The sequence below is a fragment of the Equus przewalskii genome, chromosome 6 (assembly GCF_037783145.1).
Source record: "Equus przewalskii isolate Varuska chromosome 6, EquPr2, whole genome shotgun sequence".
Lineage (NCBI taxonomy): Eukaryota > Metazoa > Chordata > Mammalia > Perissodactyla > Equidae > Equus > Equus przewalskii.
This window is the reverse complement of record NC_091836.1, coordinates 30,768,046-30,793,870: the sequence shown is the minus strand read 5'-3', so window position 1 is coordinate 30,793,870 and position 25,825 is coordinate 30,768,046. Positions and strand designations below refer to the sequence as shown.

The window sequence follows — 25,825 nt, the reverse complement described above, 5'->3', positions numbered from 1 at the left end:
ATTTTTAAACCCTTTTTAAAGAATCTGTGTTAATTGAATGGTCTGATGAATATGGTCATTTTTTCATGAACATATTAGTAAGAATATATTCCAAACACTTTATTCAAATGATCATAGGTCAGTAGCGTCAGCCTCTTGAAGAAAGACTACCACATTCTTTAATGTTGGATATAAGTGCCATATGGGGAATTACTGTCTTTCACATTCTACCTGCCACAATCTTTGAAGATAATTCCTTTTTCCCCACCTCACATCAGGATGGCACAGCTTTTTAAAAAATTGCCCCATGACATATTCCAGGAAAAGTTACTGCCAGAGTGATATGAAGGTTATAGTTTACACCATTTGTAGAGCATAGGAGGTCTGAAGTCAGACTGTTTGAGTTGAAATTTTGGCTCTACCAATTATAAGCTCTGAGACCTTAGCAAATTACTTAGCCTCTCTGAGTCTTAGGTTTTGCTCTATAAAATGAGGCAAAGCCCCGCTTCATAGGGTTAAATAATTAAATGAATTTTTAGGTATAAATATATATGTACATACATATCCCTTAGCATACAGTAACTGACAAATAGTAAACACTCAATAAATGCCAGATATTATTAACATTATAAAGCATTTTCATAATTTTCAGAGTACTTTCAGATAAACTAACACTAAACTACAATTCCCATTTATTCTGAACAACAAAACTCAAAATATGTATGGGAAAGAATTGTGAAATCTGAAAAGTGCTATACAAACATAAAAGTGATAATATCAACCTTATTATTACATTTCTGTAAAACAGAAATAATAATTCATGTCATAATCTACTCTTAAGGGATGTTGCAGTTGCCAAAAAACTAGTGAATTGGTTAAAGCATTTTTAATTCTATAAGACAATGATTATCATTGTGAGTAGGGAGGCAGAAGAAGTTAATGTATAATTTTGAAACTTTTATTAAAGAATGTGGTAGGCAGCCCCTAAGATTGTCCCCAATGATTTTTGCTTCCTAGTATATTCCTCTCTCCTGGAGTGTGGGCTGGAATTATTTAATTGCTTATAACAAACCGAATATGGCAACAGTGATGAGATATCTCCTCTGACTTTCCATCTTAGGCACTTTCTTGTGCTCTCTCTTGGATCACCCACCCTGGGGGAAGCCAGTTGGCATGTGGTGAGGCAGCCCTGTGAAGAGGCCCACGTGGCAAGGGATCGAGACCTACCCACAACCACATGTGTAAGCTTAGAAATGGACTCTCCCCACCTCAGTCAAGCCTTCAGATCAGACCACAGTCCAAGCCAACAGTTTTATTGCACCTCATGAGAGATTTTAAGCCAGAGCTATCCAGTTAAGCTGTACTAATTCCTAAGCCACAGAAACTATGAGATAAAATATGTTTGTGGTTTTGAGTTACAAAGTTTTGGGACAATTTGTTATGCAGCAATAGATAATTAATAAAAAGTACAACATACACACAGAAAAATGCACAATCATAAGAGTAGAGATTGATGAATTTCACAGAATGAACATACCCAAGTGATAAGCACCCAAATCTAGAAATAGAACATAGCCAGCTCCTTAGAAGCCTCCCCATGTTCCCTTCTACTCACTACCCCTTCCTCCAAGAGTACCACTCTCTAGACTTCTAACAGCATTTCTGTATATGACCAAGAGTAGAAAAGAAGATGATGAAAAGCTTTGAAGGAACTCACAAAAATACTAGCATAACTCCAGATCAATAAAATTTTTGTTAAATATATATACAGGGAGAGAGTATAATATGCTGTTAAGGGTATAGGTATTAGAGCTAAAATGGCTGGATTAGAATCGTAGCTCTACTCCTTACTAACTGTCTGACCTTGCGCAAGTTAGTCTCTCTGCGTCTCAGTATCTTTGTCTGCAGAATGAGGATAATAATAGTGCTTACCTCACAGCACTGTTGAGAAGACTAAAAATGGAAATGAATGTGAATCGAGTAGTACAATGCTTTGCACATGTGTTCAAAACTTATCTATTATTAATAAATGCTTCCATATGGGGATTTTAAAATATATTGATGACAAATTTCTACTATCTTTTTGTTTGTTTGCTGGCTCTTCTATCTGTCCCGAGAGAGAGTGACTAAGAGGGGAAAGAGAGGAAGTTCAGACCAGTCATCTCCTTGGTGTTAATAGGAAGCTGGAGGAGGAAGGATAAAGTTAAAGGCTGAATTGAAGCTTTAATTTATCAATGGATTTTAATTATCAACACAGTCTCAATTCTCCACTGCCATGAATCCCTAAAAATGGACTATTGCCCTCTTAGCCGTAAGTCTGTGTCTATTTTTAATTTTCCCCCTCTTTTCAAATCTCTCTGCTGAAGGTAATAAAAGATTTAGATTTAGAAAGCGACTTAGCGTTTAGAATGAGATAGAGGCTATAAATAGATAGGTCAATGAAATAGGTTAGCAGGGGATCTCAGAATCAAAGGCACACATTCTTATCTGATCTGTGTACTGACACAGGCATGCTTGTGGGGTCTCTGGACAGGTGTGTGTATGTTTTCCTGCATATGTGAACATGAATACTTGTACTAGCATATTACTGAGGACAGAATTCTGAGGATAACTTGTGTATTTCTGAGTGGCAGAGTGATCCCTGTAGACCAGGTTGGCATTTTCCCCCTGACAATTATTACTAGAGAAATCAGGATAAAACATTACTCCCATACGGTCAACGTCCAGTCTGAAGGCAATGGCACAGCTTAATGCTAATTAGGTGATATTGCTGACCAGCCTTTAAGAACTTGTCAGGACTAAGGGTCCACAGCAGTGTTCCAATCTGTCAAATGCTGAGGTCAGCTTAGTGACTGGTTTCCTAAGTAGTCAGGCTGCCATTTCCAATCATCACCTATCATTTACAGTGGCTAAAATTCCAATCTATTCTTCAAGGCCCACGTTAAATATTTCCTTTTCTATGAAGCACCCCTGATCACCTTGGTGATCTTCCTCCTCTGAATTCGTATACCATTTTATGACCCTCACGTTGATATTGATCACACACTGCCTTGAACTGGGTTTGTTGGGTGCTAGTTTCCTCTATTGTTGTGATCTCTTCATAGACAAAAGACAATGTCATTCATCTTTGTATCCCCAGCAGCATCTGGTACGGTAACAGGGGTGTTACTCATATTCGTTGAACAAATGTGCACTCGTGGTTACTCCCCTCTGGGTGCCAAGTATTTTGTCAATGTTCCTGTTTGTAGCACCTAGAATCTGAAGCATTGAGGATAAGGTGTTTGTTTAAGGAAATGCTGTAGAAATCAGTATCCGGAATAGCCTATAATATACTATAATAAAAAATTTGATACTAACAGATCTGTCAAGATCTTGGAATAGACTTGCTGTGATTTCAGATTCTCAATGATAATAAGAGAATATGAACATTTTGATACATTTTAGCAGACTAGTTTTAAATATGAAATTTCCCTGAAGGCAAGACAGTGACCTTCGGCAGGCCTACCCAAGCTTGAGATTCTAGATTACATACAACCAGAGCATTTCAGGATTTTTAAATTCAGTATGATACTGGCCTAGAAGCAAAGCTAAACTCCAAGATTGAAAGGACCGTGTGAGTTCTTTTCCTGATTCCTCAGTCCCTCTAAGCTATCTGGGACAGATTTTTGATCTTTCCCTCTTTGCCTTTCCCTATTGACTCTGTATGGACAATACTTCACAGTACCTGAGTGATTTGTTTCATAATACATTCTGCAGTTAAAACAAGTTTTTTGGTCTCAAAGTAAGCATCCATTTCAGCTGGGAAAAGTTAAAACAGTGACCTTAAGTTATTAAAATAGTGTATGTTTCTATTTCCTTGATAAATTTCCTCTCAAATACCTCACCATATTTTCTAAGATTTCCTTTTTCCCGTGGCTTTTGAAAATTAAATGCAGATGGTTTGAAATTTAGCATATGACTACAAGCGGCAACAAAGTGCTTATCAAGCTTAAATCCTAGGTAGTCTATAATTCTTTGTCAATTATAATTCTTTTTACTACTAATATAAGAACTATATTAAACGTGAGGGATGGCTAATCCTGTCTAAGTAAATTCTGCCCCCTTGTGGATTAAAACATCCACAGATAGGAAAGAAATATTATAGTCACGTGGGCCAGTTCCTTTTAGTTCTTTCAAAGAGCACTTTGACAATCTTTAAAAGTAATGCTGACAATGGAACAAAACTAGACCATGTGTATAACCTGTGTAAGAGCAAATTGATGACACAATACATTGACAGATTATAGTATACATTTGTATCTTATACTTTGCATCCCATTCAACTAGGACAGTGCCTTGAATATTTATTATATTTATCACTAAATATTTCATAGAATATTAGATTTAGGAAAGACATTAAATATTGAGTTCCACATCAACATATAATGATCCTTTTCATAACCCCTGACTTACTCCCACTTGAACGACTCCAGTAGTGGAAAATTCACTAAATGGTACAACTCATTCTCCTATCACACAGGACTGTTAGAAAGTCTATCAACATATTAAGCCAAAATGGAATAAGTCTTTTGCAAGAGAATCATATCATTTCAGAACTGGAAAGGGATGCTTTAGATCTCTCAGTCTGTCATTTTATGGTTGAATCTCTTAAGCCATCTGGACCTAATTCTGCCCTCAGGAACAACATCCAATAAGCCTATTACTTGTTTTGTAGCCTTTTAAATGTTGGATGGTAGCTACTATACTGTCTCTTAGTTTTTCTTCCTCCTAACTTTTCACCTATAATTGTGTCAACTATTCCTCATATGATATGTTTTTCAGACCCCATCATCCCCTAGTCACAACCCTCTGAATGCCAACTTTTTTGTCAAATGTTCCTTTCGTGTGCAGCATCTAGAATTGAACACAGATGCTCTGGATCTGCTCGTTTGCCTAACATAGAGTACAACGAAGCTGTTGCTCCCCATGTTTGGGACATCAGACCTCTATTAATACAGCCTGGACTCGTCTTGCTTTTGACTCAGGATCCCAGCTAGCAAGATAATTATAGATCTTAAGTGTGTCCAATCAGATCAGCTCTGCTACCTACCTCTGTGCCATCTGCATTTAATCATCATGATCTCTGTGTTTCCAGCCAGCCAATTTCAAGGCAAAGAGAATAGGATAAAAATCGGAGGTGGGGTCATGTCAACCACAGTGCCACCCATCAGCTGTGTGGCCTCAGGTGTGTGGTCTTCAGTTTTCTCTTCTCTAAAACAGAAGTGACAGGCTGACTCCATGGTATAGTGGTTAAGTTTGGCATGCTTCACTTCAGTGGCCAGGGTTCGTGGGTTTGGATCCCTGGCACGGACCTGCACCACCTGTCAGCCATGCTGAGGCGGCAACCCACATATACAGTGGAGGAAGATCAGTACAGATGTTAGCTCAGGGCTAATCTTCCTCAGAAAAAAATAAAAATAAATAAAACAGAGATGATAACATTAGCTCACAGTGTAGTCATGGGGCTCACATGCCATAATGCATTTGAACAAGCTGACAATTTTTTTTTTTTAAAGTTTGGCACCTGAGCTAACAACTGCTGTCGGTCTTTTTTTCTTTTCTTTTTTTGTGTGCTTTTTCTCCGGAGTCCCCCCAGTACATAGTTGTATATTTTAGTTGTGGGTCCTTCTAGCTGTGGCATGTGGGATGCCACCTCAACATGGTCTGATGAGCGGTACCATGTCTGCGCCAGGGATCCGAACCAGTGAAACCCTGGGCCACGGAAGCAGAGCACGCGAACTTAACCTTTCGGCCATGGGGCTGGCCCCTGACTTAATTGTTAATTACTAAATAAATGTAAAGTATTATTAATCATTAGCTTTCAAATGGTTTGAGGGTAGAGGAGAAATTATGTTCATATTTCCAGCATTATAACTGATAAGAACTCAATGCAATTTTTTTTTTTTAAAGATTGGCACCTGGGCTAACAACTGTTGCCAATCTTTTTTTTTCCCTTGGCACCTTTCTGTTTTTGTTGTTTTTCTGCTTTATCTCCCCAACCCCCCCAACCTCCCCCCGTACACGGTTGTATACCTGAGTTGCATGTCCTTCTAGTTGTGGGATGTGGGACGCTGCCTCAACGTGGCCTGACAAGCGGTGCCATGTCCGCGCCCAGGATCTGAACCCTGGCCCGCCACAGCAGAGCGCGTGAACTTAACCACTCGGCCGAGGAGCCAGCCCCTCAGTGCAATTTTTTAATGTGGTTGAATACATATAGAGTATATATTGAGTCAGTGTTTTACAAAGGGGAAAGGAGGTGAGTTAATCATTTTTTTTTTAAGATTTTATTTTTTTCCTTTTTCTCCCCAAAGGCCCCCAGTACATAGCTGTATATTCTTCGTTGTGGGTCCTTCTAGTTGTGGCACGTGGGCCGCTGCCTCAGCGTGGTTTGATGAGCGGGGCCAGGTCCGCGCCCAGGATTCGAACCAACGAAACACTGGGCCGCCTGCAGCGGAGAGCGCGAGCTTAACCATTCGGCCACCAGCCCAGCCCCCTGAGTTAATCATTTTTAATCAGCCTGTGTTTGGTCTGAAAACTTCTTCAACTGTCTTCTATCAGCACAAGGTTCTCCCTCTTCCCTTCCTTCTCCTCTCCTCCTACCTCCAGCTCTGCTCTGCTCTCCTCTTTGGGTCAGCCTCCTCCCCGACTCCATCTTGTTCCTCCCTTCCCCTTCCCCTGCTCCTTCTCCTCCTCTAAAACCAACCCACAGGGGCCGGCCCCTGGCCGAGTGGTTAAGTTCGCACGCTCCGCTGCGGTGGCCCAGGGTTTCGCTGGTTCGGATCTTGGGCACGGACATGGTGCCGCTGGTCAGGCCACGTTTAGGTGGCATCCCACATGCCACAACTAGAAGGACCTGCAACTAAGATACACAACTATGTACCAGGGGGGATTGGGGGGAGATAAAGCAGGAAAAAAAAAAAAAGATTGGCAACAGTTGCTAGCTCAGGTGCCAATGTTTAAAAAAAATTTAGAAAATAAAAAGTAAAGAAAACCAACCCACAGCCTAGTGGGAAGGGGGAGGAAGCTCAAAATCTGCCTCCCCTTCCCAAAGCCCACGGCTCAGGCTGCCGCCTAGGTCCTTGCACCTACACCACTAATTTTAGGGACTCCAGGAACAAATGCTCACCTCCTGGAAGGAAAAAATAGCAAGGCAACACACTGATTCCCAGATGTCTGCAATTCCACTAATCACCTGCAAGCTTCATTCCTTTAGCTTTAGGCTTTCTCTAAATATCAAATATGTGTTTGCATTTGAGAAGACATTAAAATATATCAGCTGCTTAGCAGCTCATAGTGAATGTGGTTTTCCTTTTCCAAAGGTCTCATAAAGGGAGCTGGCTGAAGAGATTCTGGGGTTGGGCTGGGTATGGGGTTGAGAAGACAAAATATGTAGAAGAGAAACTTCCCTGGTTCACAGTGAGAGAGCTTGAGGGGAGCAGACAGAGCACAGGTGCTGCCATTTGCTCAAGCTGCTCCCTTCACTAGGAAAGCTTTGTTCCTTCCCTCATGTCTGTGCAGGAAAAGCCTGGCCGTCTTTCTAGAACTAGCTCAGTTCCGCTCACTCATCAGAGTCTTCCTTAGCCACTCTTGTCAGAAATGATCTTCCAAACAATAGTATTGCTTTTCTTAGGTGTGATGATGATGTTGTGGTTGTGTAGAAGAACATCCTTATTTTTAGGAAGTGCTTGCTGAAACTTTTACAGGTAAAGTGTTGTACTATCTGCAACTTACTTTCAACTGGTGCAGCAAAAAATATATATATGGGGAAAGAGACAAAGCAAATGTGGCCAAATATTAACAGTTACCAAGCACACTGACTTCTAGACTCCTCTGAATTTTGCTTCGCCTCCTTAGCATGTTTTTCCGGTTTTCCTTGTCTTTCAAACTACAGTGTGTACAATTATTATTAGTAATAATTACCATTTGTTGCATATGTACTGTATATGACATGCCAGTGCCAGACGTTTTACATATATCATATAAAATCCTTACAACAATCTTTCACAGTCGATGTTTTTATGCTCATTTTACAGAGAAGAAAAAAGACTCACTGCTGTCAAGGAATTAACTGGTCTTGTGCCACTACTTAAATCCACATCTGCCTGACCCCAAAGCTCATGCTCCTTCTATTGCATCATGCTGTATCTTGAATTGCACACAGTGTTCCGGAAACAGTCTGGAAGGTACATGCCTTCACACAAACACACACACACACAGAATTTTATAGATATTAGCCTAGAAATCAGGAGGGCTTTGGGTGAGTCACTTCTCTCTACACCTCAATTTCTTGATCCATAAAATGAGAGAAGTTGATTTAAAATTTCCAAAATCCTTTTTATTTTTCTGACATTCAATGATTTTGATTTTCCTGATACTTTTTCAAATATTCTGTGTAAAACAAAACACAAGAAAATTCTCTTCCCATTCAGGTAAGTAAACAGGTTCATTGAGAAAAGTGCAATCACTGAGTGGAAGAAGGAGCCTGCACGCCTCAACTGCCCATTAGCGGGTGCCCTGCCGTACACTAAACACTGTGAATGGCACAGCTCCTGATCCTGATATGGGACCATCACTAGTATGGCTCTCTAACTTTGTTACTTGTAAACTGCACGTCTACACAGCCTTGGAACCAACAACTCAATTCTAAAACAAGAACCGACTTGTGCTCAACCTATGCACCAAGCACTGTGGCCTCTTCTAAATGGGGCCTTGGAGCATGTGTGCCTGTGTTGATGATGGTAGCACTGGAGGATCCATTCTTTGGATCTCTTTGGAGAGTAAGATGTAGACCCAACCATGAGATCTCAGGCAACTTGTGCTCTGTAGGCCTTCAGGAAGAATTTGAGAAGTAGAATTCTCTGTTAGGGAAATAAGAGAGAAATAGATATTTTAAATGCAACATCCTAGTTTCTATTAAAAGTTACCCCTGGCCTTTTGCCTTGTTGTATCTGTGAAAGCAAGATGCATCTGTGAAAGCGTCTGTGGTTCTACAGGGAGCCATCATGAGAAAATTCAGCCATGGTTCTCATTTGTACCACTTCTGCTCAAACCAACACAGTCTGATCTGGAAATACGGCCTCAATATGGGATGGAAACAATGTTTCCGCCAGTACGTGAAGGATGTTGGCTTCATTAAGATGGACTAAATGAATTTCTTCAAAGGGTCATTCAGGACATCTACCTGACCCCAGAAACAATTCTAGCTCTTTGTACACAAATTTTTTTTTTTTTTTGAGGAAGCTCAGGCCTGAGCTAACATCTGCCTCCAATCCTCCTCTTTTTGCTGAGGAAGACCAGCCCTGAGCTAACATCCGTGACCATCTTCCTCTACTTTATACGTGGGACACCTACCACAGCATGGCTTGATGAATGGTGCCATGTCCGCACCTGGGATCCAAACGAGGGAACCTCAAGCTGCTGAAGCGGAACGTGCACACTTAACCACTGCACCACCAGGCTGGCCACTGTACATAAAAATTTTTTAAAGACTTCAATTATGGGGGCTGGCCCAGTGTGGCACAGCAGTTAAGTGCGCACGTTCTGCTTTGGCGGCCCGGGGTTCACCGGTTTGGATCCCGGGGGTGGACATAGCACCACTCATCAAGCCATGCTGTGGTAGGCGTCCCAAGTATAAAGTAGAGGAAGATGGGTACGGATGTTAGCTCAGGGCCAGTCTTCTTCAGCAAAAAGAGGAGGATTGGCAGATGTTAGCTCGGGGCTGAGCTTCCTCAAAAAAACCAAACAAAAAAAGACTTCAATTATGAGTGTTTTAATGTGAATAGAATAGTCAATTGGTTATAGAAATTGCCTTTTAAAAATTTACTATTATCTTCTCAATGGATTCATCTTCAAAATACGTAGCTTATTTTCCCTCAGTGATATAAAGGTATTCATGTTGGGGAAAAAATGTTACCCCTACCCCATCTCTTTGTAGGAGATCTTGAAGGCTCAAGAGAATCTTTAATAAATGTAAATCCCTTTAGAAAAGAAAACCACAAACTAGTCTTAACTGAATGTAGGCAGCAGTCATCTGAGAAAAAGCCCCTGCTTCTAGGAGAGAAGAGCATTTTAGGGGGAGACTCCTGTGTGCCATCACTAGGTGCTTCACCTCAGTGTCTCATTTAATTGCCATTTTGCAGAGGAGAACACGAAGGCTCAGAGAGGGTAGTTCTCCCAAGCTCCCAAAGGTCCTTTGTTAAGTGCCTGAGTTGTATGCAGAAGGCTCCACTTATGGAGAGCCGTAGGCTTCCATGACTGCATTTTGCACATGCCTACAGAGGCTGTCCTCACGACTGGCACGTTCCAGCACCTCTCCGCATCACTGAATGCTGCAAAAGTCCCAGACACCCAGGGGAGACTATTCCCTTACTTGCAGTTCTGCCACTAACTAGCTTGTGACTTGACGTTTCAATTCTCCAGGCTGCAGTTTCCTTGTAAGTTAAATTTTGATGATCCCTAAGGTCTTTCTTAAAGAAGATGAACCCTTCAATGCCCGGGGAACCCAGGTCTAGCCACGGGGTGTTTGGATTGCCCCTTTCACTCACCCACCAGGTGGCAGACACATGCTCAGCAGCCCCCACGAGCACTGCCAAGCTTCAGAGTTATACACAGCGCCCAGGGCCCTGTCTGCTTAGGCTGTGGAATACCAGTGTGGGTCAAAAAAGCACAGAAGGACCTGAGAAATCAGCAGGGAGCCCCATGGCCTCCTGGAGTCTGAGGAGCTGAGGTTCAGGGAAAACTAGAGATGCGTGCACTCTGATCTTGAGGCTCCCTGCCTGGGTAAAGTCATTTATATTCACTGAGGGGCCCCCTCCCTGCACTGCTGTATTTAATTCTGAATGTGGTATAAATAGAACTTGGTGCTCTGGCAAAACACACCACCCACCACTGTTCCTTTCCTTTCAGGATATCAACCAAATCTGAGCCTCTGATTCCCTCTAGTGGCTCAAATCGGCAACTTTCACAGCTGATTCTCTGCATTTATTTACTCAATGTGTAGTAAGTGCCTACTGTATGCACCAAATTGGTGCTGGGTTCACCAGTTTTACCTGGGGTCTGGGGCACTGGTTTCATTTGAGCATTGTAGGTCCAGTGGAAAGTGATAAGGGGTAGGAGCCGAAGCTCCTTCTTATAAGCTTAGCTTAGTTCAGTGCCAACTCCTAATTTCCCTGCTGCTCTATAGTTGCTTTATAGGGACTGAGGGAGGATGGGTTTTACATAGGTTATTCCTGCCACTAAATGAGTTGTAGGACCTTGGGGCAGCTCTTTTATCCCTGGACTCAGTTTGCTCATTGGTAAAATGAGTGTATGGGTTAGATTCAAAACAATTCAACAAATATTTATTGGGTATCTGCAGTGTGCGAGACACTGGGCTGAGTGCTTTGGGAATGCAGCAGTGAATGGTACCTAAACTTAAGGAGCTTACAGGTTAATGGGAGAACCAGACATCTGGGATGCCACGCAAAACACAGGGCATGAGCAGCATAGCATGGCTGCCAGAGCGTGAGCTTTGCAGTGAGACAGATCTGGGTCGAGCCCTTGCTCTGTCACTTCCTAGCTGTGTGATCTCAGGCAAGCTGCTAATCTCTTTAAATTTTCTCAGTAAACTTGAATAATAATCCTTTCTTCATAGGGTTAAGTGCTCAGTGAAGAGTCATGCGACAGGAAGTTCTCACTAAATGGTGGCCACTCCCATCGTAGTTTCAAGTTTTGAACAGAAATAACAGAAACCTTCTTGAGAATGTCACTTAAGACCCTACAAGGAGTTTATCCCGTTGGTTTTGAAGATGCCTCCTTAAGCCCAGCAGATTTCTATAGTCTCCTTTCTCTGCCATGGAGCTTGGGAATCCACCTGCTGCTTCTTTTAGGGTGGATGCCTTTGAGGTTCTAACCCTGCAGTTTCAGCCCAATCAGCCCCCCTGCAGAGAGAACCACAGTCGTCCCTCCCCCCCCTTCCTCATTTCGTTTCCCTGCAGGCAAGAATACAGGCCATTTTCCTTCCCACAGATTTGCTGCTGTTCAATTTTGGGAAATGAAGAGGAAATGAGAGGTAGTTTACATGCTTCTGCTAGTCATGATCCTTGGTCTTTAGTGCTTAAAACCCTTCTGAAGTGGCAGAGTGAGTTCTCTCCAGGAGAAAGGACTTCACACAAGCCCTGGCACTAGGGGCTGTTCCAACCTGGAGGCTGTGTGACCCTTTTACACTGTGAAAGATTTGAGAGAGATCACTTTTCATGCTGAGCTTCTTTATCACTGTGTAAGGAAGTAAAGGAGGATCTGGAGCTGAAGCAAACCTTGAATGCCAGACACATCATACCTAGAATCCTATGAGGTTTCATCAACTCATCAGTCATCAATACTGTAGATTTAACAGTCAACAATGTCACAGCTTTAGTCAGATACTAAGAGAGAGATTAATAGGAAAGAGAGAAGGTGAGCTCGGAGTCCAAAGTTGCTGACAAAATACCATTCCTGGAAAAAGATGAAAGTTAGAGGTAAAGAAAGCCAAAAGTGGAATTGACTTCCTATTGGCCAAAGAGATAATAGATGGATGGCGGGACAGGATCCAAATGTGGTAACTCAAAATTTTGTTTTGCATAGAAAGAGCTGCCTCATATTTTGAAACCATGTGATATGAAACTATAAAGAATGAGAGAGAGAAGTCGGGGGCATGAGAGAACGTGTGTCACTAAGGGAAGCAGGAACTGCCTATAAGAGCCCACTTGTGCCTAGAGGCATTCCTGCACTTACTCAGAGGTCTGAGAGGGAAACTTGTCTCTAAGAAGACTCTAAGGATTGAACTGGCATCAGGAGCCTGTTCTGGGGAGGATGCCAACCCCTGCCTTCTCCTTTGGTTTCCATCCTTTTAGAAGCCTCTACTAGTAGGGGAGAGAAGGATCAAAAGACAAACTTGTTGTGGGCCAACCCCAGTGGCCTAGTGGTTAAATTCAGTGTGCTCCACTTCAGTGGCCTGGGTTCAGTTCCTGGGCGCAGACCTACTTACACCACTTGTCTGTTAGTGGCCATGCTGTGGTGGCAGCTCACATACACGAAAAAGAGGAAGACTGGCCGCAGATGTTCACTCAGGGCAAGTCTTCCTCAGCAATAAAAAAAAGACAGTTGTTGGTGACCTGAGTGATTTCACTGTTCATAAAAACCCAGTAAGGTAGGAAAGATGGGCATTAGTAGGAGTGTAATTCAGGCGGTTAAGGAAGACGTGATGAATTCACTCAATGGAGGAGCCAGAGTGAGACCGCAGGACTTCCAGTACTTCTTGTCTAGGATTCTTCCAACACCTCGATTTACCCCTTGCCTGCAGCAACATCCAATAATTATTAGTTGTAATATTTGCTCCCCACACATTGCATTATTCATTAGAGGTTTTCCTCTTCCAGTTTCCTACTATGCTGGAACCTTGGGGACTCACACTGAGATCAAGAGAGTGGCAGAGGAAAAGGTCACTTTGCCCTGTCACCATCAACTGGGGCTTCCAGAAAAAGACACCCTGGATATCGAATGGCTACTCACCGATAATGAAGGGAACCAAAAAGTGGTGAGTACACACCTGACTAGAGCCCCCCTCCTTCTCTCTCCTTGGCCTCCTGTGTTTGCCTTTCCTCAGTCCTCCAGTCTTTCTCATTGGGTCAGAAAGGGCTAGAATTGCTTTCTTTTTTTTTTTTTTTAAGATTTTATTTTTTTCCTTCTGTCCAAAGCCGCCCGGTACATAGTCGTATATATGTTTAGTTGTGAGTCCTTCTAGTTGTGGCATGTGGGATGCCGCCTCAGCATGGACTGATGAGCAGTGCCATATCTGTGCCCAGGATCCGACCCTATGAAACCCGGGGTTGCCAAAGCAGAGTGTGCGAACTTAACCACTCGGCCACGGGGCCAGCCCCTAGAATTGCTTTCTCATCTGGCTGATAATTGAAAGACTCTAGATACAAAACTATAGAGAAGAAAGGGTATTTGTGTTGTGAGGATAAGAGATTCTATGTTCTTTGGGCAAGCAAGAACTACTGGAAAGGCATCTATGATTTGCCCAAGGAGGGAACCTGCATGATTAATGTCTTTCCTAAGAAGCGGACTAAGATGCAGAAGCTTGAATTTCTAGTCCAGCAGCCAGAACTATACCTACACTAGGAAGCCTGCCGCTCTTCCTCCTCTGAAACCATTACCGTATGGCTTAAGATTTGCACAAAGCCATGACTTCCAACCTCTAAGACTGTGCAATATGATAAATAATATGATACAGAGGAACAAGTATGGGACATGAATGAACATGTTTAACACACATATAATTGGACAGCAAAAGAATTGATACTGGTTCCAGACTTGGAAAATAAAGGAGCTGTCCCTGGGTCTTCAGGGCTCAGATTGGGTAGGGCCACCATGATGGTCCACTGGTTTTTATAAGCTTTTGGCAGTGTGAACAGAACCTGTAGTACTCTGCTCCTGATGATCCACTCGGCTGGCCTTTATTAGAGAATGAGAACTGAGTAACCTACTGGTATTATCCTTTTTGCCTTGGCTGCATTCAGCCACTGTAGCTTTCCTCAACCTATGTTTTCTAGCATAACTATTTTCACTCCCTTTACCCACTGACTTATTTTTTTTTTACATCTATTTGTTCAAAATGTGTGATTTTTAAAATTCTGTAACTTAGGGAAGCTGACTTTAGATTTTCCTTCTTTTTCAGAGATTTACTTCCTTCCCTACTAAAAAAGTGAAAAGTTGCCCTTTCCTCTCCTCTGTCTATATCACTAATTTTATAAGATTGTTTATGTGGGGAAAAGCTAAGGTTTTCACTGAAAATAAATTTCAGGATCATTATTGGAGTTTACCCTGCTTAAAAAGCTGGCTACATCGCCTTGTTATTTTGATACAGTTTGCCATTTTGTTCTAGTACGTCATCCTAAGACTCTCTCTGTTCTTTGTAGAGCAAGGTCACCTTAACCTGAGCATGTTTATTCCAATAACTTCTTAGTCAGTCCTAGACATGATACTCTCAGTTCTGAATGAAGTAAATAAGAGCCCATGTTCTGTTAATGAAAATCCAAGAATGACTCTACTCATCTAACTTTCACCCAAGTGTTTTCATTGAAACTAGATGAAATTTAAACTAGATTTTTTTTTTCAAGAAAAAAAGAGTTGCTTGGTTATGTACGTAAGTGAGTATAAGGGCTTAGGAAGTTAATTGTTGCTTAAGGAAGGCCAGTAGTATGGCTTCTGATAGCACTCTGATAAGCAGTCACAGTTCTCTACTTATCTTCAGTTAATAGTCTAAAGTAAGGGTTGTCATTTATTCAGTCATTCAGATTACATGAATTTATCTTACACTTTCTGTATGCCATACTAGGCACTGGAATACAATAATGAAGATGATATCAGAGCACCTGCCTTCTTGGAGTTTACAGCAAAATGACATTCAAAAATTTTAAAAAATTGTTTAAAATTAGAATGCAATAAATGTTAGCTACATGCCAGGCACAAGTCTGTTTAACACATATCATCTCATTTAACTCAATCCTCATAACCAGGATTATTAGCCCCATTTTATAGATAAGGAACTGAGGCATGTACACATACACACACAAAGTGAGAAAATTGCTTAAGGTCACCCATTTTGCATTTTGAAATTAGGCACTCTGACATCAGTACCTGGGCTGTTAACTGATGGGGATTTTAGGCTGGTTAATTTTAAAAAACTGCAGATGAGAAGCAAGCTCAGAGGACTGGAATTTGCTTGCTCTTTGAGAGATATTTGCATTTGTGAAGGAAGAGGGGATGACCTTGTAGGGACCTGAAATTGGCCAACCCAGGACATGTCTCTTTGGCATCAGGATTGTTTGGGGCTGATTGCTTTCGATAAACTGGGACAGGGAGGGAGGCTCTGGGGAATGGAACTTGCCCTTGTTGGGATACATTTACATTTGTAAGGTAAATATCTGTAAAAGGTGCCTCCCTCTCTGTACCAGGAAGAAGAAGAGAGATGACCTTGTCCCTAGAAACTCTTAATGGGGAAGGCAAGAACTTAAGTTGGTTGCTGTCTGGCAATCTCATGTAACTGATTTAGGGTGGTGGCTTCTAACCTTTCTAACCTTTACTTAATCCGATTTGATTCTTGTCTAAAAGTCATGGGATCACCCAATGACCAGACCCCACCTGCACTGATACCATTTTAACTTTTTTTCATGTTCTTTCCTCTGTCTTGTAAAGAGATGACTCACATACCCATGCCTTATAAAATTAGCCCTAACCCTCAACTCGGGGCAGCAGCAGTGGCTCTGCCCGCCCATGGGTCCTGTCCTCATGCCAGCAGGGGCAGCAGAAGCGGCAGCAGCAGCAGCTCTGACTGCCCATGGGTCCTGTCCCCATGCTATTCTATTCTCTAAATAAAAGAGCACTACTGCCAGATCGTAAGAGTCTAAGAACTCTTTCTTTCGACTCCTCAGCTCACCGACCCCGCATCATTAACTACTAGCTATATTACCTTCATAAATAATTTGAAATTGTAATATGTGCTATGTAGGAAATAAGGAGAGTGTGAGGAGAAAATTATTCCAGGCAGAATTAATTATGCAAAGAACTTGATGCAGGAAAAAGCTTGACACTATTGGAAGTTCTCAAAGATCAAAATCAATTTAGTTAAATTTAATTAATATTTCTTGGATTCCCACTATACGCACACTCTATTGTGAAGAGAAAAATTCTTAAAGAGACAGTTTCAGAACTAAGTGACAGGGGCCGGCCCGGTGACGCAGAGGTTAAGTTCGCACGTTCTGCTTCTGGTGGCTCAGGGTTTGCCGGTTTGGATCCTGGGTTCCAAAGGATCTGCACCGCTTCTCAGGCCATGCTGTAGCAGGTGTCGGGGAGGAAGACTTTTCCTCTATCCAAAATGGGGGTTCGTCTGGCCGGAGAACGAATTAAATTCACATGAGACAGAATAGCAAGAGAAAATTAAACAAAGCTTTATGAGGAACCATGGCCCGGGGCCTCTCTTCCGGAAGGAAGAAAGGGCACTGAAGAAGTGGGGTGCATAGAGTGGTTATGTACCCCCAAACAGGGTGTTTCACATATGATTGAAATGTCCCTCCCACAACAGTCACAAGATTGCCCTGTTGGCACAGCGCTTGATGGACACAGCAGGAGGCAAGTCTATTGTCTTGAGCTGGGTGGTCACAGGTGAGCTCAGCAATCAGTTCCTAGCCTAAGGAAAGATGCTTAATCCTTAAAGAAATGCCACCGTTGGGAGGGGGAGGGAAGTCAGTTACAGGAGGTTACCAGACAAGCACAATAAAATGCAGATTTAAGTCCTTGCCTTTGGCATTGATTAAGAGTTTCTAGAGAGAAGGTCATCTCCTTTCTTCTTCCTGATACAGAGAAGGAGGCACCTTTTACAGATAGAGATTTACCTTACAAATGTAAATGTGTCCTAACAAAGGGCAAGTTCCATTCCTCAGAGCCTCCTTCCCTGTCCCAGTTTATCAAAAGCAATCAGCCTCAAATAATGCTGATGCCAAAGAGACGTATCTTGGGGTGCCAATTCCAGACTCCTACACAGGCATCCCACATATAAAGCAGAGGAAGATGGGCATGGATGTTAGCTCAGGGCCAGTCTTCCTCAGCAAAAAGAGGAGGATTAGTGGCAGATATTAGCTCAGGGCTAATCTTCCTCAAAAAGGAAAAAAAACGAAGTAAGTGATAGTGATAAGCAGAGTGTTCTAGGTGAATACAAAAGAGGAGCTATTGGCCAAGAGTAGTTGGAGGAGGGGAGAGGTCAAGGACAGCTTCCTATAAGAAGGCACAGCTGATCTGAGTGTTAATAGAAGCCATTGCCCTGAGGAAATCCCAAGAGCACAGACACAAAGGCTGGAAAATTCTGGAAGATTATAAGCAGCTAGTATAGTTGGAGTGCAAAATGTGAGCCTGTGAAGTTGCAGGACTAGAACATGGAAAGTCTTGTATGCCATGCTGGGGTGCTTCAAACGTTTCCCGTAATGTCCTGGAGTTCTTGAAGGATTTTAAGAGTAAAAGGGACGTGTCTGCATTTTAGAGCAATCACGCTGGCACTGTGTAGCACACTGATTGAAGGAGGACTTGAGTAGAAGCAGGACCAGTTGAATAATTTCAGGCTGTACAATAAGGGCTTCAACTACACTCACAGACAGTGGGATATCAAGAAGGGATGATAAAAACTTAGTGGATAAAGTTGCCAAAGCTTTTTAATTGCCAGGGTGTTGGGAATGAGGGTGAAGATGACTGAAAGGGTCGGAGTGGACGTGGTGCTTAAAAAGTAGGCTAACCAATGACCTAGATCCCAAGTTTAGCTTTGCATTTCAATCTGAAGAGAAAATGTTTTCGTCCCTTTGTCTAGGATACTCAGATACGCAGGAAACATTTGGAGGTGGGTAGGCAGTCTCAGGAAGATGTGAATTTCAGCCTAGATAGCATGGCCACTAGAACACTGGAGGTTTCCCTCTGGTTCTAGGGATGGAAATACCCTGGACTTTCCAAAGAGTGACCACTTCTCCCAACATCAGTCAGGAACACACAACAGAAAACTTTCCCCTCTATTTTTCAGATGGAGAAATTAGGACAGAGATGTTCCAATTCCCATGCCAAGCCTCTCGGCCACCCCTTCACCTTTTCCCTCTTTCACTTTGGCCTTGAGCAAGAAAAATCCTTATCTAAAACATAGAGAGAGGGGCCTACATCCATCTCATTCAAAGCAGTTTCACAATGGCACAGCAGAGCAGTTACCAGAAAACTGAGCTGATCCATCTGTTCCACACCAAGGCCTAACAAACTGTCCTGCCTCCTCTCTCGAAAACTGCATCCGGAACAGGTCCATCAGGAATGTCAGGAAGACAAACAGCCCTACAGCAGCTGTAATTCATATATTTAATTTGTTTGTTTGCAAAAAGATTAAATTTATGTTCATTGTTCTCCCATCACACCTCAATCAGTGGCTTAGTCTCAGCATTACATTTCCTAGAATGAAAAACAAAATAAAACAAAGAGACACACAAACATCTGAGATTTAATGTATGTCTGAAAAAAACTGAGCCAAACTGGAAGGATGGAAATAAGCCCCAATCTGTGTCAGAAGTGTGTGTGTGAAATTCTCATATTACGTAATAGTTATTTAATTATATTAAGATTATTTTGGAGTTGTATAATCTTTGCTTTCCAAAGATGTTAAATACTTACCTTAGCTATCCCTTTTTTCCTCATTAACTATTGGGAGAGGATTTGGGGGAAAGGAGAGACAGGCAGACAGGAGTCAGCGCTTCCTGAATGTACTAAAGTGCTATGGTATAGATGTGCCCAAAGTGCTGAGGCTCGCGGGAAGGAGTCAGTGAATCTAACCAGGGAGCCAGGAAAGGCTATGTACACAGAAGGTGACCCTTGAGCTTGATCTTGAGGCCAATGTAGGTGTTGTTTAGGCAAAAATAAAAGAGGGAGAGGCATTTCAGAAGAAGACTGCATGATCCAAGACAAAGACACATCAGAAGACACTTGTTCAAAATCAAGGGACATGGAGTTTGGGGACTAGGCTATTCAGAGATGTAAGGGCCAGGGGCCAAAGGTGAGGCATGGTCCAGGCTTCACTGGCCTTAGGTCCCACATTCAGAGGGCCAAGCTTTAGTCCAGTGAGTACAGGTGATGGGAAACAGATGGAGGCTTTCAACCCAGGGTAGCTCTGCTATACAAATACACGGAATGATTAATATTCTTGGGGTACTGGGCTGAACAATTTTGGAAACCTGAGAGGCTTTCTTGAACTCAGAATCAGCCTAATAAAAGTGATCATAAGTGCTTATTATCTCATTCCCACAAAAATCCTATGAAGTAGCTTATCCCAGGTTTACAATTGAAGACTTTAAGGTTTAGAAAGGTTAATTAACTGACTCGAGGCACACAGCTCTAAGTGGAGGCACTCCCACTTGAAAGTAAACCATTTGACTTCCTAGCCAGCTCTCCCAATCACTGGGCCCTGGTGCAGCGTTTTTCAAAATTAGGATTTAGTAGTGGATCCTAAATGACTAGACATTTTGTTTTTGTTTTGTTTCATTTTAACTCAGACTAGAAAATATCAGAGTGTACTGCACTTAACACTCTTTCATGAACCTTATGTTTCAGTTATATATGTGTATGCTAGGTCGCGAAGAAAAATGTATTTCTTAATATGTGTCTGTTCAAAAGAATTTGAAAGCTCCTACAGTACTGTACTTCCAGCTGTCCAAAGCAGCCAGATTCTACTCTAGTCCACACCTATGAAGGCTCTCGAAAGTCAAATGCACCTTTCAAGACAAAAGTATTTCTTTTTTTTTTGAGGAAGATTAGCCCTGAGCTAACTGCTGCCAATCCTCCTCTTTTTGCTAAGGAAGACTGGCCCTGAGCTAACATCCGTGCCCATCTTTCTCTACTTTATACGTGGGACGCCTACCACAGCATGGCTTTTGCCAAGTGTTGCCATGTCTGCACCCGGGATCCGAACTGGCAAACCCCGGGCCGCTGAGAAACGGAAAGTGCAAACTTAACTGCTGCGCCACCAGACAGGCCCAAGACAAAAGTAGTTCTTGATGTCAGTTCAAATATTAAAATGAACAAGAGAGAAATCCCCCAGACCAAAAAAGAGGCACCAACCTCTGAAAGCCCACAAAACCCAAAGTTCCTAAAAACTACCCAGGTCTTTAGTGATTTCTAGGTTTAGAATCTCTTCATTCTTCCTAAGCAGCACAAACTGACTTCTTTGTAGATGAGTATGCACCCGGGGAAAATATGGAAAAGTCAGAAAGAAAGAAAATAACACTAATTGAATGCCTGTTAGGTCTTTCAAGCTTACTTGTCCTATCTCCAAACTCAGCCGCCTACCTTCAGTCTTACAGTGGAGATAAGTTCTAAAGCTTCCAGTGTTTTCCTGTTGCTAATGTATTTCCTCCTCTCCCCATTGTCCCACCGGGTTGGCATTTCTATGGCAGGTTTTTCCACCCCACAAGGAACTTATTCTTTCTATGAAGTGCAGCAGGATGTGGGGCCAACAACGCCCTGCAAACATTTAAAACAAACAAGTACTATGTGGGGAGAAGAGCTGTGATCCTAGCTCTTCCTGGTCTGAGTCTAAAGCACAGGGCTTTAGTTGAATGCTAGGAACCCTCTGGAATTATTTGCAAAACAATATGTTATGTGCATTTTTCTGGGTCTGAGTTCATAGGTTTTATCTGATTGGGAGAAAAACAAAAAGCAGTGAGGAGGGGCTAAGAAATTCCTCAGAATTGATGCTGGCCACAGCCTGGCAAATGAGGTTGGTTGCATTTTAAAGGATAAGACTAGGATAGGAATCTCTCCCTGGCCCTAGGAACTCTTCTCTGGGATGCCCCCTTCAATGGGAAATGCAGTTATTAATTAATGAATACCAGAGGACCCAAAAGAACTACCCCATTCTAGCAGGATTACAGTCTAACTGCCTCAGTCTCAGATTGAGATATATGTACCCACCTCATAGAAGGCACTCTACAAACATTTTTTAAACAAAAGAATGGCCTTAAATCTAAGCACTTTACTGGAGAGACTAACTTCCTTAATCTCCCTAATCTTGTCTTGAACTTTTCATTGTATCATGCTACCTTTTTTTCCTCAAATGCAAAGAGTTAATATTTGTAAAGCATTTAGAACAGTGCCTAGCACAAAATACATACCATATAAATGTTTGCTAAATAAGAACAAAAATCCCTGACTGAGTGTATTGCATTGTGTTGATGGATTTTCATTTCTGCATCTAATTTACATTCCTAAGCCCAGAGCCAAGCACTGTGCTTGGCACAGAACAGTCGCTAAATAGTCACTGAGTGAAGGAACAACGCCGTTTCACAGCCGGCATCTCTTAAAATTCTTGCTATAAGCCTGTGAAGTTGGCCTCCAACAATAAGAATTGTTATACTAATTTTCTTTTAATATATGAGGAAAATTAGACCTTAATTCATCTCCAGAAAACTTGGACTCTAAACCTTTTAGACTTTAAAAGGTGCCGGCCCTTGCCCAAGATGGATTTCGGAGCTGGGATCTGAACCCAATATTCCTAGACCTAAATCCCTTTCCTTCCCTCTGCCCCTCCCCCCATCACTTGCAGCGTCTATTGAAAAGAATGCAGAAATTCAAGACACAACGTCTGTCTGAGAGTAAACACTGGACATTTGACTGAAATCATGCATTCCTGTACTTTCCAGAACATTTCTCGGCATGAAGATGATGTTCAGGAGACACCTACCTATGGTGTTTTGGGGAGGGGGCAAGTTTTCAGGGTATGGTAGGGAGAGATCCTCCACTGGTATAATAATGAGGGGAATTAGATCTCTTCAAGGCTGTTCCCCCTGCCCCCTCTCCTCTACTGCCTCCTCCCTTCACATGTGGTCTCCTGGTTCAACTCCCTGAGTCTCTAGTTAGAGTCCTTGAAGGGCTCCTGGGAAGAGCACTGGGGGAGAGTGTTTTCTTGTGGCTGGGATAGGGGTGGAGGGGGCTGGGGGTAGCTTCACCAGGACAGTATCATCAGGCTGCTCCCGAAGGCTAAAGTGAACTCTTGAAAGACCTCTGTCAGCAAATTGGTAAGCATGACCAGTTAAAGAATATTTAGGAGCCAGAAGAGAGGGTAGGATGTCGACGAAAATAATCCATAACAAATCTATAAATGAAAATTTGGGTGAGTTTATTCTGAGCTGAAATCTGAGGACCATGGCCCGGGGCCTTTCTTCCCGGTGCACAGAGTGGTTATATACCCCTAAACGGGATGTTTCACATAGGATTGAAATGTCCCTTGTACAATAGTCGCGAGACTGCTCTGTCGGCATGGAGATTGATGGAAACAGCAGGTAGGTCTTCTGTCTCAGTGAACACAGCAGGGTGGCAGTCTGTTGTCTCCAGCTGACTGGTCACAGGTGAAGCTGGGTGGTCAAAGGTGACTGTAGCAATCAGTTCCTAGCCTAAGGAAAGATGCTTATCCCTAAGGAAATGCCAATGTGGGGGTAAGTTGCACCTTTATCTCAAGGGCCTTTGTTCTGGCCATAGGAAATGTCTAAGCAGATATACAATGCATGCTCAATAGCCACAGTCAGGCCCTTTTGGAAAAAACAAAGTCAGGCCGAATTAGGTTTATACCAAATGGCTTCCTCATATACTCCAATATATCCTATTGCTTGCCATTTTTATTTGTCAGAAGGAAGAGAAGTTGTCATCCAGAGCTAAGGCTGGACTTGAATGTTAAGCTAAAGAGATCCATGACAGTCATTTATTTTACTCTGAGGTTGGTGGTATTTTACTCTGAGTTCTCATTTTTGTGTTTAGATATCCACTATTTGGATAGCTTCATTTTCCTTTCTCTTTTCTTAGTCTCTATATTCATGCCCTCATGGATCTTACCCAGTTTCACGGCTTTAAATATTGGCCACATACTTTTAATTCCCTAATGCGTATTTCCAGTCCAGGCCTCACCTCTGAACATCAGACTCATATATATGTAACTGCTTATTCAAAGTAGTTTGGGTGTCTAACAGGTATCTAATATGTAATAAGTACAAAACTAAACTCCTGATTCCCCTTCCCACCCTACACACTGACCCCAAACCTGCCCTATCCAATCTTGCCCCTCTTGGTTGATGGCAATTTTCTTGTTTCATAGGCTCATGCCAAAAACACAGGAGTAGTCCTTGACTTTTCTCTTTTTCTCATACCACAAATACATATTTAAATAAGGCGGTCAGTCTATTGGGAAATCCTGTTGGTTCTATTTTCAAAATACATTCAGAATCTGATCACTTCTTGCCACTTCCACTGCTACCACTCTGGAGGCAGTGCTTCTCTTGCCTAGATCTTTACTACAATAGTCTTTTGACTGGTTTTCCTGTTTCCACTCTTGACCTCCTGCCGCCTATTGTCAAAACAGATCAATCATGATACTGTTCTCAAAACTCTCTAATAGACCCCAATTTCCCTCAGAGTAAATGCCATCATCTTTACAATGGACCACGAGGTCTATGATATGCCCCCATTGCCTGACCTCATCTACTATTCTCCTAAAAACTCACTCCAGCTATGTGGTCTCTTTGCTGTTCCACAAACATGCCAGGTACCTTCTACCTTAGGGCCTTTGTATTGGCTCTTTCCTTGGCCTAGAACTCTCCTTCCCCTAGATAGCTCAAGGCTGCCTCCACATCTCCTTCAAGCGTTTACTCTAATAGCACTTTCTGGAGAGGTCTACCTTGACCATCTTATTTAAATTGCAATCTGTCCCCCTGGCCCACCTTCCCTGTTCTATGATTTTCAGAGTATTTCACACTGTCAAATATACCCTATAATGTTCTTTTGTGTCTGTTTCCCCATCACTAGAATATATGCTCCTCAGGGGCTGGGATTTTTACATGTGTGTTCATTGGTATCTCCCAAGCACCTACAACAGGCGCTGGCACATGGTGGAGGCTCAGAAGTCGTTGACTAAATGACTCTCATCTTGGATCTCTTTAGCTTAACATTCAAGTCCAGCCTTGGCTCACGTTTCCAGCCTTAGCTCTGGATGACAACTTATCTTCCTCCTACCCTCTCTTCTGGCTCCTAAATATTCTTTAACTGGTCATGCTTACCAATTTGCTGACAGAGGTCTTTCAAGAGTTCACCTTAGCCTTCGGGAGCAGCCTGATGATGCTGTCCTGGTGAAGCTACCCCCAGCCCCCTCCACCCCTATCCCAGCCAGAAGGAAACACCCTTCCCCAGTGCTCTTCCCAGGAGCCTTTCAAGGACTCTAACTAGAGACTCAGGGAGTTGAACCAGGAGACCACATGTGAAGGGAGGAGGCAGTAGAGGAGAGGGGGCAGGGGGAACAGCCTTGAAGAGATCTAATTCCCCTCATTATCATACCAATGGAGGATCTCTTCTTACCCCAGCCTGAAAACGTGCCCCTCCCCTGCACAAATACCCCAGGGAGGTGCCTCCTGAACATCATGCTTAGAGTCCAAGTTTTCTGGAGATAGGCCTAATTTTCCTCTTGTATTAATTTCTGCAGAAATAGAAATTAACTTGTGGAATGCTAATGGCGATGCCTATGTTTCCTATCCATAGAGATGCAAATGAATTTTGTCTGAAGGAGAATATAAATCCTTGCAGTCCAACCCTTATTTGAAGCTGTTGTAACATCTTTCTGGTTCCATCGTTAATGAATGAGTTAAATAAAATCTTTGACACATGTTTATTTTCTATATCTATGAAAGTCATCATTTTACTTTTTTTAGAAAACAGTTGTCCTTTAGGGGCCAGCCCGGTGGCACAGCAGTTAAGTGCACAGATTCCGCTTGTGGCCTGGGGTTCACTGGTTTGGATCCCGGGTGTGACCTACGCACTGCTTATCAACCCACGCTGTGGCAGGCATCCCACATATAAAGTAGAGGAAGATGGGCATGGACGTCAGCTCAGGGCCAGTCTTCCTCAGCAAAAAAAGGAGGATTGGCAGCAGATGTTAGCTCAGGGCTAATCTTCCTCAAAAAAAAAGTTGACCTTTAAAACTGTAGGGGAGGAAAAAAAAATCTATTTTTCCCTCTACCCTCCTAGGTTCTCAGGCCGGGGCACTGTAAATTAGATTGGCAAAATATAGATTAACAAGAGAAAAACAAACAGAAGTTTATTAAGGCATGCATTATGTATCTAACACCTGGGAGTACCCAGAGATGAGTAACTCAAAAGGGTAGTTAGGATTTGGATTCTATATACCTAACTTAGTAGGGGAAACGGATGGGGAGAAGGGGTACTTAGGGAAAAGCAAATG

General features: G+C 42.5%; 1 protein-coding gene and 1 long non-coding RNA gene across 11 annotated transcripts in view; one reads left to right on the top strand and one right to left on the bottom strand.

Annotated features, from left to right (window-relative positions):
• The window catches only part of LOC103549889 (uncharacterized), a 71,473-nt gene that overhangs the window by 32,755 nt on the left and 12,893 nt on the right, over nt 1–25,825 (bottom strand). The window lies entirely within an intron of this gene.
• Nucleotides 1–25,825, top strand: part of CLMP (CXADR like membrane protein) — a 90,547-nt gene that overhangs the window by 54,434 nt on the left and 10,288 nt on the right. For 4 of the 6 annotated variants that reach the window (XM_070625071.1, XM_070625069.1, XM_070625072.1 and 1 more), the window contains one exon: nt 13,413–13,570. In XM_070625071.1, coding sequence (XP_070481172.1) covers nt 13,413–13,570 — 158 coding nt within the window. Of the gene's footprint in view, nt 1–8,056; nt 8,202–10,923; nt 11,017–11,835; nt 12,068–13,412; nt 13,571–25,825 lie in introns of those variants that run through there. The other 2 variants (XM_070625073.1, XM_008518521.2) reach the window with 2 other exon arrangements.